The sequence below is a fragment of the Dendrobates tinctorius genome, unplaced genomic scaffold (genome assembly GCF_039654945.1).
Source record: "Dendrobates tinctorius isolate UK_male_01 unplaced genomic scaffold, ASM3965494v1 ptg000213l, whole genome shotgun sequence".
Classification (NCBI taxonomy): domain Eukaryota; kingdom Metazoa; phylum Chordata; class Amphibia; order Anura; family Dendrobatidae; genus Dendrobates; species Dendrobates tinctorius.
This window is the reverse complement of record NW_027361880.1, coordinates 6,807,397-6,821,227: the sequence shown is the minus strand read 5'-3', so window position 1 is coordinate 6,821,227 and position 13,831 is coordinate 6,807,397. Positions and strand designations below refer to the sequence as shown.

Genomic DNA, 13,831 nt, shown 5'->3' with positions numbered 1-13,831 from the left:
CTCACATATACTGTAGCTCAGCACTGAGACTACCATTGATCCTGGTCAAATATACAACATCTTTGGCTGTGAAACAACCACACATCAACAGTCTTGCTCAACCGAACTTGAATTCTCCTTCAATTTCTCGATCTGTTAGCCCCTTTTCCCTTCTTTCTTACAGACCAATGTGCACCTATTAGAGCCTAATCTATTGACTTTTGCCTAATCACTTCAAATCATCAATTTCTAATCTTCCACTGTCACATTTTTGTAAACTTGAGCTAAGGCTTCTTTGCATTTTTGCAAGCCATCATTCCAGACTTATGTAACGTGCATCACACGGTGCTTGCATGGACGTCTATGATCTCACTATTCTGAAGCATACGGGCCACCTCCACTGACGTGTGTCAGAACTGGTAGACGTTGTGATGAGCCGACTTGTTGACTCCAATATTTTACCTGGATGTCCACCTCCTGGCTTTTGAATGGAGGGACGGCCTTCATTTGTTATTCTTCTAACTGTCATGGCACTTACATGATGCAATTTTGCAATTTCTTGGCCTGGAGACCGCCATCCATGAGCTGGATGATGCAGTTTCTCTTTTCTATGGGAATCGTCTTCATGGCTGCACCTTGATTTGAACCAGTGACCTTACACTTGGGAATCAACCTAATAACACACTGAGCTATTAGGAAATGTGAGATGAGGTTGTATTTTGTAATACACAAGAAAAAAGATTTTCCATCACCAGGAGTAAAACCGTAACAATTCAGAATGACAAGAATCTGCATAACTAATCATATGCTAAATAGTTTCAAGTGATATTTATGTATTAGATAGCCAAGATGATCGTCTATAAAATGATGGTAGTCTCACATTCGAAGCAGTAATGGATGGTGAAATATGGAGCCTGAAAGTCAAAAGTTCAAAATATGGTTACGTGTACGTCCCCACAGCCAGATCCACGTTTATTCCCACAGCTAGCCCCTCTTATGTCCCCCATTCATTGGCAAACTAATGTAAGAAAAAAAAAAGCTTTTTCTCACCTAATACAGGCTCCTCATACAGTACAGCCCAATTTATTATATGAAATCAAAATTAATTTGGTGCGCTAATCCTTATAAATAACTACCAATAAATGAATAAAAGAGTGCCCTTAATGGTGTCAAAAAACCAGGATAGAACAAACGTAATGACCCTAAAAATTAACTTTTAATTAAATAATTAAAAACTTGAGACAATCCCAACTTATAGGGTGTAGAGCAATACTTCACACAGAATTTTTTTTTTTTTTAAATAATCAAGATACCAGGGGCAGCTATACTCGCCCTGTTAGACCCTAATAGATCCCTTCCTGACTGCGGAGGTTGGCACCCTAGTTGTTGACGATGTGGCGCCCCCGCTCAACGTCGGTAGCCCTAAAACACCCTATTGATCTCTGCTAAACAGAGAAGGATACACAGAAAAAACACAAAAATACATATACACCCGAAAAACCCCTAGTGGAGAGACTGAATAATGAATGTTCTATGTGTAGATTTTTTTTGAGCTTTTTTGTGAAAAAAATCCCCCTTATGGTCTGTCATTGTTTGCAGCAGAAGCTCTTTTCTACTCCGAGATAAGATATATAAGCTGCATTATTTAAGTTTTTTTTACTCCGAGATAAGTCTACCCTATTGTTATATATATTTTTGTGGGTCGAGTGCTCATTTTTGTACTACGAGATAAGTTTTCAGCACTGTTGCACCTTCTTAAGAGACATTATTCAGTCTCTCCACTAGGGGTTTTTCGGGTGTATATGTATGTTTGTGTTTTTTCTGTGTATCCTTCTCTGTTTAGCAGGGATCATTAGGGTGTTTTAAGGGTACCGACGTTGAGCGGGGGCGCCACATCGTCAACAACTAGGGTGCCAACCTCTGCAGTCAGGAAGGGATCTATTAGGGTCTAACAGGGCGAGTATAGCTGCCCCTGGTATCTTGATTATTTAAAAAAAAAAATTTCTGTGTGAAGTATTGCTCTACACCCTATAAGTTGGGATTGTCTCAAGTTTTTAATTATTTAATTAAAAGTTAATTTTTAGGGTCATTACGTTTGATCTATCCTGGTTTTTTGCTCTTGATGCTTTTTGAACATATATTGTTTCTGAGGTTTTTTTGGTTTGCCCTTAATGGTGTCACAATAATCAATATACTGTAATATAATCCAATAGTTATTAGTAACCCATATAGAAGATTGGCTGCATATGAAATTGTTCACTTTAATTCTTCAGATTTTGTATTAGTCTATGCCTGATGAAGAGACCTGAGTAGTCTCGAAAGCTTGCAATGTGTTACCATCTTTTCAGTTAGCCATTAAAAGGTATCAACCACTGAGGACTTTCAATTCTAAATATTCTTAACTTTAAAAATATTCATCCAACAATGCTTTTGGTGCCAAGAAATTGTGCCTGTCTGCTGGGCTGAAGTGTACAGAATATACTGGATGAAAAATGGCAGTGTCGGACAGAGAGAGGAGAAATAATGTGCAGCTGTAATAGCTGACAATCTAACCTGCTGTGGTTCTGTTGCAGTCCTTGATGTCATTCTGTTGTCGCAAACACCAGCAGGTTTATCCCATGAAAGGTTCCAGAGCTCCGGAGATCACAAAGAAACCGCGCAGAGCCAGGAGCGCCCCAGCCGGTGGCGTCCTTGGTTACACGGCAGAAAAAAATGGCCGACACGTGCTGACCGACGTGTGACATCACTGTGCTACGGATCGCGAGAGAGGCCAAAAAGCTTCCGACGCGTTTCGTGGAACCGTGTATTTTTCTACTTTGAAGTAGTTTGGAAACCAAGTTTGCGGAAAAACTCAGTCCCTCAAAAGCGCCCTTTCAAATTCCACGCTGTTAAGTGTATGTTTGCTGCCTGAGGGCGATACACTGATCCCTGAGAGAGAAGGAATTTCTGGTAGTACCCAAGGATCCCATGGAATCATAAAGGCATCTAGAGCTTGAGGGATCCCTCTGGGATCTGCGGAGCAAAAGGAGTCTACCTGTGTGTTGTTGATGCTGGCAAAGAGATCTATGACTGAGAGACCAAACATTTCAACAATCTGGTTGAAAATGGACTCTTTAGCACCCACTCGCCCTGTTTAAACTAAGTGTGGCTCAGGAAGTCTACCTTGTGGTTGTCAGGAACACCGCACTGCACTTGCTCACTGAGCCAGAGCATGTGTCCTGAGTACAAAGACTGTGCACAAAGATACCTGCGGAGTGGGCAGCAGTGGTGACAATGCATTCTCCAGGACCTGAATCACGTGACTGCTGGGGGCGTGGCCTTAGCTCCACGGAGCTAGGAGCTGCAGGGAAACTCCTAGAAATGTAACTACAGGACAATGTTACCAAGGGGCATAGACAGAGACAGAAACCAGATCAAGCCGAGGTCAAAGCATGAGATAGCAATACAGTACCAAAGGATTAGACAGAATGGATAGTCAGGACGTAGCAATAGATCAGAAAACCAGATCGGGCATTAGACGGTACAATAGGGGTAAACTGTAACGGAGTAACAATAGCCAAGCCAGGAGGTCAGAACCAGAAAAGACAATGGTACCAAAACGAGAGACGGAGTACAGAGTGAAGGAACAAGCCGGGTCATACATGGGAAGCAAACAAACAACGCAGAGTACACGCACACCAGGGGTCAGACACACCAGAAAAGCAGTATAACTGACAGAGAATGCTAGTTTGGAGTGAGTATAAATACCCTTCCCAGATCCAAAGAGAGGCCGGCAAAAGTTAACCCTGTGAGAACAGGACATTAACCATGTCCTAACCATGACAGTACCCCCCTCTTAATGGGGGGGCCACTGGACCCCCAGGTTTCTCAGGGTGCCTGGCATGAAAAGCCCGCACCAGTCGATCAGCGTGCACCGAACTGGCCGGAACCCACGACCGATCCTCAACGGAATATCCCTTCCAATGGATAAGGTACTGAAGTCTCCGGTGCACCCACCGCAAATCAACGATGTGCCCTACCTCGTACTCCAGTTGACCCTCTACCAACACTGTGTTAGGAGTGGCGGAAGACACTAAAATAAAAATATAAATAAAGTGCCTTCGCCCCTCGGGGTCCACCGTGCGGTAGATGGAAAGACCGCTGCTAGGTGGTGGCAGAGCTATATGGCGGTAGAGTGCACCGGTTTAAGTGCGTCACCAGGTGCACTGAACAAACTCTGTTGAGCTCACAGAGCTGTAATAATAAACGGTAACACAAAAGACGCTGAGTCTGTTCAGGACACAGAATCTCAGCGCAACACACGCGGTATGCGGTCACCGGAGAAGCACAAGGTGGCGGTACAAACTCCATAGGGACCTACCGGGAAGCGTGTGGAAGGCGTCGCAACCGCGAACGCACCAAGGAGCTCAATCTGCAGCGCGGCGATAACTGAGCCGCTGCAAAGACACTGCTAGCTAGCAGGCGCAATGCTGACCCTTAAGCTGCTGTGGTATGGAGCATAGCGCGCTGGCGCTTGGCACTGAGTACTGGCACTAACACAAACACTCACACATGCATAGTATCAGAGGGTAGGGGTTTCAAATGAGTCAGTCACCAGTCCATGCATCCATCAACAATCATACAGCAGCAGTATGGCTATACTAGCGCATGGCGGAACGGCCATGCGCGCTTTTTATAGCAAGCGGGACCTGCCGGAAATCTCCAAGTCTCCAATGTTAAGGGGAGAATATATGGCACATGAATATATACAAGAATCAAAACTGTACCACTATATAGATGCTTTTGGGATCATGTTGCTTTAAGATATTTCTGATTTTCTGCTGAATTATTTCTGTGTAGGACCCACCTAGGCTTCATGTAATACCACAATACGGGGTGGATAAGGGTGGATCGGGCTAAAGAACAATACTTATGTACACAGTGATTATGTAGCATATGAGAACAGTAAACAGTAACTCAGAAACGTACATAGTGATATGTAGCGGCATGGGAACGGTAAATAATAACTTAGAAATGTACCCATGATGTAATAACACAAACTCTGTATAAAAGCTGTTCATTTTTGGATTAAAGACAGAGAAGAATCATACTGACACGATACACCTTGTCTTGTGTATTCTTTTCTCCGTGCACGTACAATCTCTACCAAAGATCCAATTTGGCCACAGACAATTAAGACGGGCCACACCCTAGTGCGGCAGAATCAACAGTTGGCGCCCAAAGTGGGGCTCAGGACGATACCAGACGATCACAGCCGCAACAAAATCTCCCCCAGGACGGACGTCTTTCCAGCAGGACGAGGCTGCAGCTCGAGACCTGGTAAGAAAATATATCATCTTACCTACCCTTCTGTATTCACGTCCGGCTGGGAGGAGATAGTTGGCTGTCTTCTCTGAACCCTTAAACTGACCACGTTTGAAAGTCCTGAGCCTACGGACCCGGTCAGGTATATAATTCCTTAATTGTCTGTGTGTATTATCCGGTCTAACCAATTCGGAGGGTGTATCTAGAATCCACCTAGTATCTGATAAAAACTATTTCATACTGCACTAGGTCTACTAGAAACAAAACAGAGCAGAGTACAAAGGGGGTGTTCACACTGGGTTATCACCCTGGTTCCGACCTTAGACGGTCGAAGAAGTTATATATATATTATATATATACACATATAGGTGCTCACGTCCGGCCATACGCCCACGGTATAAACTGGGCCCGGTGACGTGAATGACACGGCATATATATATATATTTTTAAGGAAAGAGGTGATTACTATTTTTTTCCCCCTCTGCTGAAGTATCAACCACCTATCTAGAGGTGATTTCCACTATTTACTACACCTAAAGTGACGAAAAGCCCAGCTCTAGTTGCCTTGGTAACAAAAGAACAGTGAAAGGGATAAGGAATACATTCATAATAGTTTTTTATGTTTTGAAGTATTGATGCATTGTTGAGACACGCCTGTCCGCAGCTCTCATATTGAATATACTGCCATACTGGTTAGACTGCTATTTCAGCTGCATTTCCTGAATTCAAAGTGTTTAACAATTACGCTAAATTATCTGTATTCAGTCCGGAGGATATAAAATTATATTTTATAGAGTGTAATAAGTTGTTTTATAGTATACACACAGTAACCCTTCAAGCATATTTATAATTACGGTAATCTAAAAGTTTAATTGTCTGCCTTATCTGCTTTGCCTCTCTGCTTTGCTGTTTTGGTTGTTTGCATACGTGATTGTTACCTCAGCCAGCATGAAAAGGAAAAAAAAAAAATATAGATAGGGAGACGTACTGAGCAAATTCACTGTCACTCTGGTTCCGGTCCTGCTCTCGGCTTGACCGATGATCGCAGAAGTCTGAACTGTGTCTCTCCCAGTGGGCAAGTGGGAGTAGGGGCTTGATTACTCTGAGTGATTTTCCAACCTCTAAGTGGTTGGTGACTTCTTGCGGGTTTCCCACCGGACATCATCTAAGGTGATGGTGTTTTAGCTGCAGCATAGGTTCATAAGTTATATGGGTGGAAGGGTAATTTCAATTACCGTGTTGATGTGACTGAGTGATTGCTCTCTCCCTGAAAAGTATGGTTTGCCCAGGTGTAGATTTTTCACCTCTACAAATCAGTCTGGCATATGGATAGGTAAATTGCGAATTGTTTTGGTGTCAAGGATTCGCAGTATTTGATGTCAGTACCAGTTTTAAATTCATTGTCTTTTGTCTTTTGTAGTGTGTATAATTTGCAGGAGGCGTACTAGCATGTGGTTAAAATTTTTGAATGCATTCTATGTGTGTATACATATATATATGTTGTGAAATTAGAGAATTGGATAAACTGGTTTTGTTCTGCATACTATAATTATAAGGTTAGTTGGTTCAGGTAGAAAGAGAATTACTTGAATGGTAATTGCTTGATTTGTACAGATATCTCTGTGAGATCCGAGGTCTATTGTTACTTTTTAGTTATTGTTTTACTAATGTCACTACATTTCTCTATGAGATGGTTTTCTTTGAAATGTTTTAGAGCGAAAGTTTTGAGGAAACAGAAATTTTAACAATTTCTAAGGTATTTTTATACTACGCAGTTTCTGGATACACAAGATTTGTGAAATACTCTGGTGTTAGTTGTTGGTTAATTCCCTATATTACTGTGTTCAAGATAGCTAGACATCACTATGTTCACTGAAGACCCCTTTACTCGGACATAAGGAGTACATACAGCTTTTACAGTCACATATCAAACTGTTCATAACCCCGTGAGAATTTGTTTTAAGACGCACACATACACATGTTTTTCAGATATACTCAGAATTCAGATGATAGAATGGGTGGGAGCGGTCAGTCGATATCTATAAGACAGATATGACCCATAGTGGAGTGAGGAAGAAAATGTACGTTAAGAAACCCTCCGATCACGAGGGGAGGAGCATTAGATAAGAAGGGATGGAAGAATGTGTTAAGGGCCTGTCACACTAAGAGATATCGCTAGCAATATCGCTATAACTTGTGACGTTATAGCGATATTGCTAGCGATATCGCTATGTGTGATACTTACCTACGACCGGCTCCCCCGCTGGTTATCGCTGATCGCGCGAGAACGTCCTGGACTGTTTCTCGTCGACAGCTTCCTGCGGCGCTTCCTGCTGTGGAGACGAGCGACGCGTGGAGCCGGGCGGGAGGACGCAGGATCGCCTGGTGTGACAGGTAAGTAGCGACCCCCGTCCCCAGCGATGTCGCTGGTGAGATCTGCCTGTGTGGCAGCTCACTAGCGACCACTTAGCGATGTACCAGCGATCCTGACCGTGTCATATCGCTGGTCGGGATCGCTGGTACATCGCTAAGTGTGACAGTACCTTTAATGAGTGGAGAGCAGCATCCCAGCCTCAGGTATTATGAGGTGTTACAGGACCCTGAAGCATTTTATAAGATGGCAGAGGAAGTTAGGAAAAAAGGGATGAGGAGAGGAATATAACAAGATTGCTGAATTTTGTGCAAAACAAATATTTACACAGGAAGATGTCAGCTGCAATATCTGCATTACAATCATTTATACTTCTATATACATTCCCGATGACTGGACGTGTGCCAGCTGTCAAACGCAGAATGCAGAATATCGTGAGACTTGTTCTGACTGTCAGATGACCAACCCAAAGAGCCGTACCTTCTTTCCAACTATTTATATAGACGGCACGTCTTATGCTACATCCTGTCCAGCATCCATTATAGGTTTATTAATTAATGTCGTTTATGAAAAGAATAATGAAGAAAAAGATTAATATGACATGGAGGTATATAATTAAACAGAACAGGAGGAGACAGGAAATAAATAGCTCAGACTGATAATCTACAGTATTTATCGTTATATGGTGAGGGGACATAATTATCATCATCATCTTTTAAGCCTCAAAGCTCATACTTTTGTACACAATCTACTACATTCAAGGACTCCTGGAAATACCAGGAGACAGATACCCTAGTAAGCAGCTTGCCAGACCCCCATTCTCCAGGATGTCATGCAGGGAAAAGGAGAACCTGTGGATAATTTCTTCCACCAATGTAACAAAAAGTTTCTGGATCTCAGATTTGAAATGCAAATTAGTTCCCAGTTGGAAGAAGCTTGACACCCACCAACATCGAGCTCCAGATTTTAATTGGGTATTGGCATACTGAGTCCACAACCCATGAAAGTACGTATTCTCTTACAGCTCGCCCCCCCCCCACAAAAATACAATAGAGAAACAACATCTCTCACCCAGACAGAGGCTGAGGATACTCCTCTCAAATTCCTGGTGGGTCCCGATGCAATCAGAAAAGTGATCAGGGACATTGATCTACTTGCTGAAGAAGTATGTAGTCTTTTCTTTTTTACAGGACACATCTGTAGATCATGTGGGCGTTGAACTAATGGCACTGATCCCAGACTCAATATTGGCAGGCTGAAAATCCAGTTTTTAAAGGTGGAGCCGAAGCCAGTAGTCCTGCTACCAAGGAAATTGCAATATTCACCCTCCATTTCACAATCTGCAATTATTTCTATGAAGTTATGGATGATACATGATTTGTGTGCTGTCAAACCCACACACTATGTTTTGTTTTTATCAATTCTATTTATTTTTCTATGGTTTACGGTGATTGACCTGGCCAATGCTTTCTTCAGTTTATTTCTACATGCTGCAAGCCAGTACCTGTTTGTTTTTACATATGGTGCCAGCAATATATATGGACTATGATGCCTCAAGGGGCACAGTATAGCCTCTCTATGTTGACCCGAGCCATGACCACGGTCCTGGAGCCCTGGAAGAGGATACATCCCACAGTCATTTTTTTCTTTTACAATACATATGGATGACCTCCGACCCTGACTGAAGACAGCCAAGACAATACTGCTCTTCTACACGTGCAACCTTTTTATGACTATTTTAAGGTTAACCAAAGAAGGCATCAATGGGTTTTATATGCTAAATTGCAATCACATTTTTACAGCTCTAGGACTGCCACGCTATACTGAACTGTTTTGTCTGTTTGTCATGAAGAAGCCTGACCATGTAAATGGAGTCCTAACACAGCTTCACGGAGGAAGACAATGCCCTCCTGGCTTGCCTGACCATGTAAATGGAGTCCTAACACAGCTTCACGGAGGAAGACAATGCCCTCCTGGCTTCTCCTCTCCAAGACTTGACCAAGTGACTCGTAAAGTCCAAACCTGCATGAGAACCGTGTTTGCAACCCACCTGTGCTGGACAAAGCTTCTGATATTTTTATGGGTCACCAGTTGAAGATCCTGGCCCAAAGCACCTGTCTGCAATGCCCTACTCTGCTCCCGGACAACGTCACCATCTCCAGATGTGCTGTCCATAATCCAGCTACTCTTCTACCTCTGCCAAAGGGGGGAGGAAGATGGAGGATGAAAACCACATCTCTGACACATTAGTGGAAGAGGTAGTCGACTCTGAAATGGCTGAACGCGATTGTCTTGCTGTCATGAGGCAAGAGAACACCTGGAAGATCCTGACCTGATGCTCTTTGTGGATAGACCAAGGTATGCAGACCAAGAAGGCCGTTCGCACACTGGTATAGCAGTAGCCACAGAAGTAACTTGCTGCCAGCAAAACCACTGCCTACATCCAAAGGCAGGACTGCGGGCCTTGACAGAAGCATACGAGAGGTCCACTCAACATGAAGCTGTCAAGATCAATCTGGAGGGAAAGAGGCTTCATCACGGCTAACGGAACCCCAGTCTGACACCACAAAGCCATACAAGAATTAATGGAGTCCTTGTTGATGCCAGGAAGAGTTGCGGTGGTAAAAGTAAAAGCACACACACTGGAGACACTTCAAGGGAAGCAGTGGGCAACAGACTAGCTGAAGTAACAGCAAAAGAAGCAGCAGTAATACCGGTTGACACGGAAACAGAGGAAAAGGAATAACCCTGGAAAAAGATGTTCTGACACTCCAGAAACAAGTATCCAAGGAAGAAAAGAAGAAATGGACCTAAGATGAAGTTATACAGGATGAAATATGCCTAAGGATGAACAAGGAAAATTTAAGGCCTTGAACAAAACTCTACATATTTGATGCTATACAGGAAACAGGGAAGTCATAGCATAAGAGTTTAGTCTTTCCCTTGGGTCACATACACGCACAAGTATAATTGCCTATATGTAGACTAAGTTTAAAAACATGTGACTAAAATGCATTTTCGAGTCTTTTCATCCATCCCAGATCCTGAGGACATAGGAGCCCACCAGATCCTGCCCGGTGACTGAGTCCTCATCACCAAGAGGTTCAACAGACGTACCCTTGAACCTAGAGATGACAGCCTGTTCCAAGTCCTGTCAACTATTGCAGCAGTCCATGGGTCCTCGCTTCCCACTGCAAGGAGATGCCGGATCCAGAGTCCAGTAGCGGCTGCCACTCTTCATCCGTCTGGCACTTATCCTTTTCCTAGCTCAAGGGGTAGTCAGTCACCAAGGGGTAGTCACTCATGAGAAGGGCATACTGACTTTCTGGTATAATGTCTCCACCCCAAGAGTAACATATCAATTTGACTACTGTCTCACAATAAGAATGTCCAGGCCCCATGGCACAGTTTCATATCAGGTTTAATACACAATTCATCTGTGTCACTACTGCTGAAATAGGGGAAGGTTCAAACTGGGAGGATTAGTCTCTTGTTGGGTGGCACACTGGTGAAAGTGACTAGAGACATCAACCAGCCCAGGCCCTACAGCGAAGGGACAAATGGGGAATAAGCCTATTAAGTCGCATGACCCTGTCCAAAGCCCATTTTAAGGGTCAGAGTGGCCTTCCAGATGCAATACTCCCCGTCACTACCGCTCACTGCCCCAAGGAGGGATGCATAGTTCTGTACCTCACCATTGAGAACCCCTCACAGAATGAGCAAGGGTTATATGTACTAGGCTCAAGTACTAAACTTGGGAGGGAAAATGGTGACACAAAAGGTAAATTTTGGCTAAGAAGCATAGATACCAGTGGGGGCACACAGGGAGCACCTGACAAATTCAAAGTCGAGAACGAGACAATAGTTGTGTTTAAACCCACCATCCCCGTAAATAAGAATGCAAAGCGGATAAACTATTTATACAATAACCAACAACGGTTTATAAAATACACTGGGGATGCCATAAAGGCAAATATTGACCCATTAAGTTTGCAAAAGTTATTTTATGTCCTTTGATCATATTTTCCTTAATTCTACGCTGCATAGTTCCATGCCTTAAGAAAATGATGATGAAAACTATGGAAACCACTGTGATGACCATGCATGCCGATTTTGAAGATCCCCTGTATGAAAGATGTCCTAATGAAAACATGCAAGCACCACCTCCGGAATATGCCTGCTTGAAGCAAGCCAACGAGGGAAAGTCCAGGATCTGACTTCCTCCTGTGCAAAGTCCGTTAGGAGGGGGTCCATCTACTAGAGATGGGTCGTCTCGTATATACGGTGAAGATTAGTTAGTTAGGTTCCAGCATTGTTGAGATAGGTAGGCCGGGAGGACAGATCGATAGGTTCGACGAGATTAGGATTTTGATTTTGCATATCTCCAAAGAAGGGACTGTTAAGGGGAGAATATATGGCACATGAATATATACAAGAATCAAAACTGTACCACTATATAGACGCTTTTGGGATCATGTTGCTTTAAGATATTTCTGATTTTCTGCTGAATTATTTCTGTGTAGGACCCACCTAGGCTTCATGTAATACCACAATACTGGGTGGATAAGGGTGGATCGGGCTAAAGAACAATACTTATGTACACAGTGATTATGTAGCATATGAGAACAGTAAACAGTAACTCAGAAACGTACATAGTGATATGTAGCGGCATGGGAACGGTAAATAATAACTTAGAAATGTACCCATGATGTAATAACACAAACTCTGTATAAAAGCTGTTCATTTTTGGATTAAAGACAGAGAAGAATCATACTGACACGATACACCTTGTCTTGTGTATTCTTTTCTCCGTGCACGTACAATCTCTACCAAAGATCCAATTTGGCCACAGACAATTAAGACGGGTCACACCCTAGTGCGGCAGAATCAACACCAAAAGGAGCCAATAGGATCCGGAGCAGGACCTGAGCACCTGACTCCCGAACTCCAATGGGAGCTCGTCCCGTGGGCATGCTCAGAAGCTGGAACAAAGGAAATAGCCTCTGGAGATAAATGTGAGAATCTGGATTTCTGCATAGGCATAGTAGAAACCAGATTCCTAACACACTGGTGGAGCCACAGATGAGGGATCTTCTCTAACTGTCCCCACAGGTTTTAATAGGGACCTGTGGAAGACGTTAGAGATTTTGAAGGAGGTGGGCAACTGTAATCTGTATGCCACCGGGTTGATCACCTCTACAATCTTGTATGGGCCAATAAATTTGGGGCCCAACTTCATAGAGGGTATTTTAAGTTTGATGTTACGGGTGGACAACCAGACTTTTTCCCCCACTGTCATCGCAGGAACCACCCCCCTCCTCCTGTCTGCAAAATGCTTGAACTTCTTCTGGGCTTTGGAGATGTTCCCCTGTACCTCCTTCCAGAGGATTTTTAATTGTTGTACCATCCCCTCGGCACCAGGGCAATCCAAATCCATGCGGGAAAATTCCCCAAACTGCGGAACAAACACATAATTGACCAGAAAGGGAGACTTTCCGGTAGACTGATTAATCTGACAGTTGAATGCAAATTCTGCCATGGGTAATACCTCACACCAGTCTTCCTGTCTGGAGGAGGCCAGGCCCCTCAGAATCTGCTCCAATGACTGGTTGGTGCGTTCCGTTTGGCCGTTGGATTCCGGGTGATAGGCAGAGGAGAATGACAACGTGACCCCCAACTTCATACAAAACGCTCTCCAAAACCTGGCCACAAATTGCACACCCCTGTCCGACACCACGTTCACAGGCACTCCATGCAGTCGAACAATGTGCTGTATAAACAAGCGGATGGTAATGCAGGTAATGGCACAAAGTGGGCTTGCTTCGAAAATCTATCAACCACTACCCATACCATTGAGTTGCCCTTGGAAGGTGGAAGGTTAGTGATAAAGTCCATGGACAGGTGTGTCCATGGTTTATCCGGAATTGGCAAAGGCACCAATTCCCCGGCCGGCCGGACCTGAGAGCTTTTAGAGCGCGTGCACACCCCATAAGTATTCACAAACCTTTTTATATCAGTACCCATAGAGGGTCACCAAAAACCCCTAGCTACTGCCCCCCGGGTAGTTGCAATACCAGGGTGTGCACTTAACACAGAGTCATGAAATTCTTGAAGGAGTGTGGGACGGAATTGTTCGGGTACAAACAATTTAACTGGGGGTTTATTCCTGGGAGCTTG

At 43.7% G+C, this 13,831-nt stretch overlaps 1 protein-coding gene across 2 annotated transcripts in view; it reads right to left on the bottom strand.

Annotated features, from left to right (window-relative positions):
• The window catches only part of GAL3ST1 (galactose-3-O-sulfotransferase 1), a 192,784-nt gene extending 183,871 nt beyond the window's left edge, over positions 1–8,913 (bottom strand). For both annotated transcript variants that reach the window (XM_073554809.1, XM_073554808.1), the window contains exon 1: positions 8,726–8,913. Coding sequence is in view for 1 of the 2 variants with exons in the window: in XM_073554808.1 (XP_073410909.1) it covers positions 8,726–8,851 (126 nt within the window). In the remaining variant the exon portion in view is untranslated. The remainder of the gene's footprint in view (positions 1–8,725) is intronic.
• Positions 8,914–13,831: the final 4,918 nt, after the last annotated feature.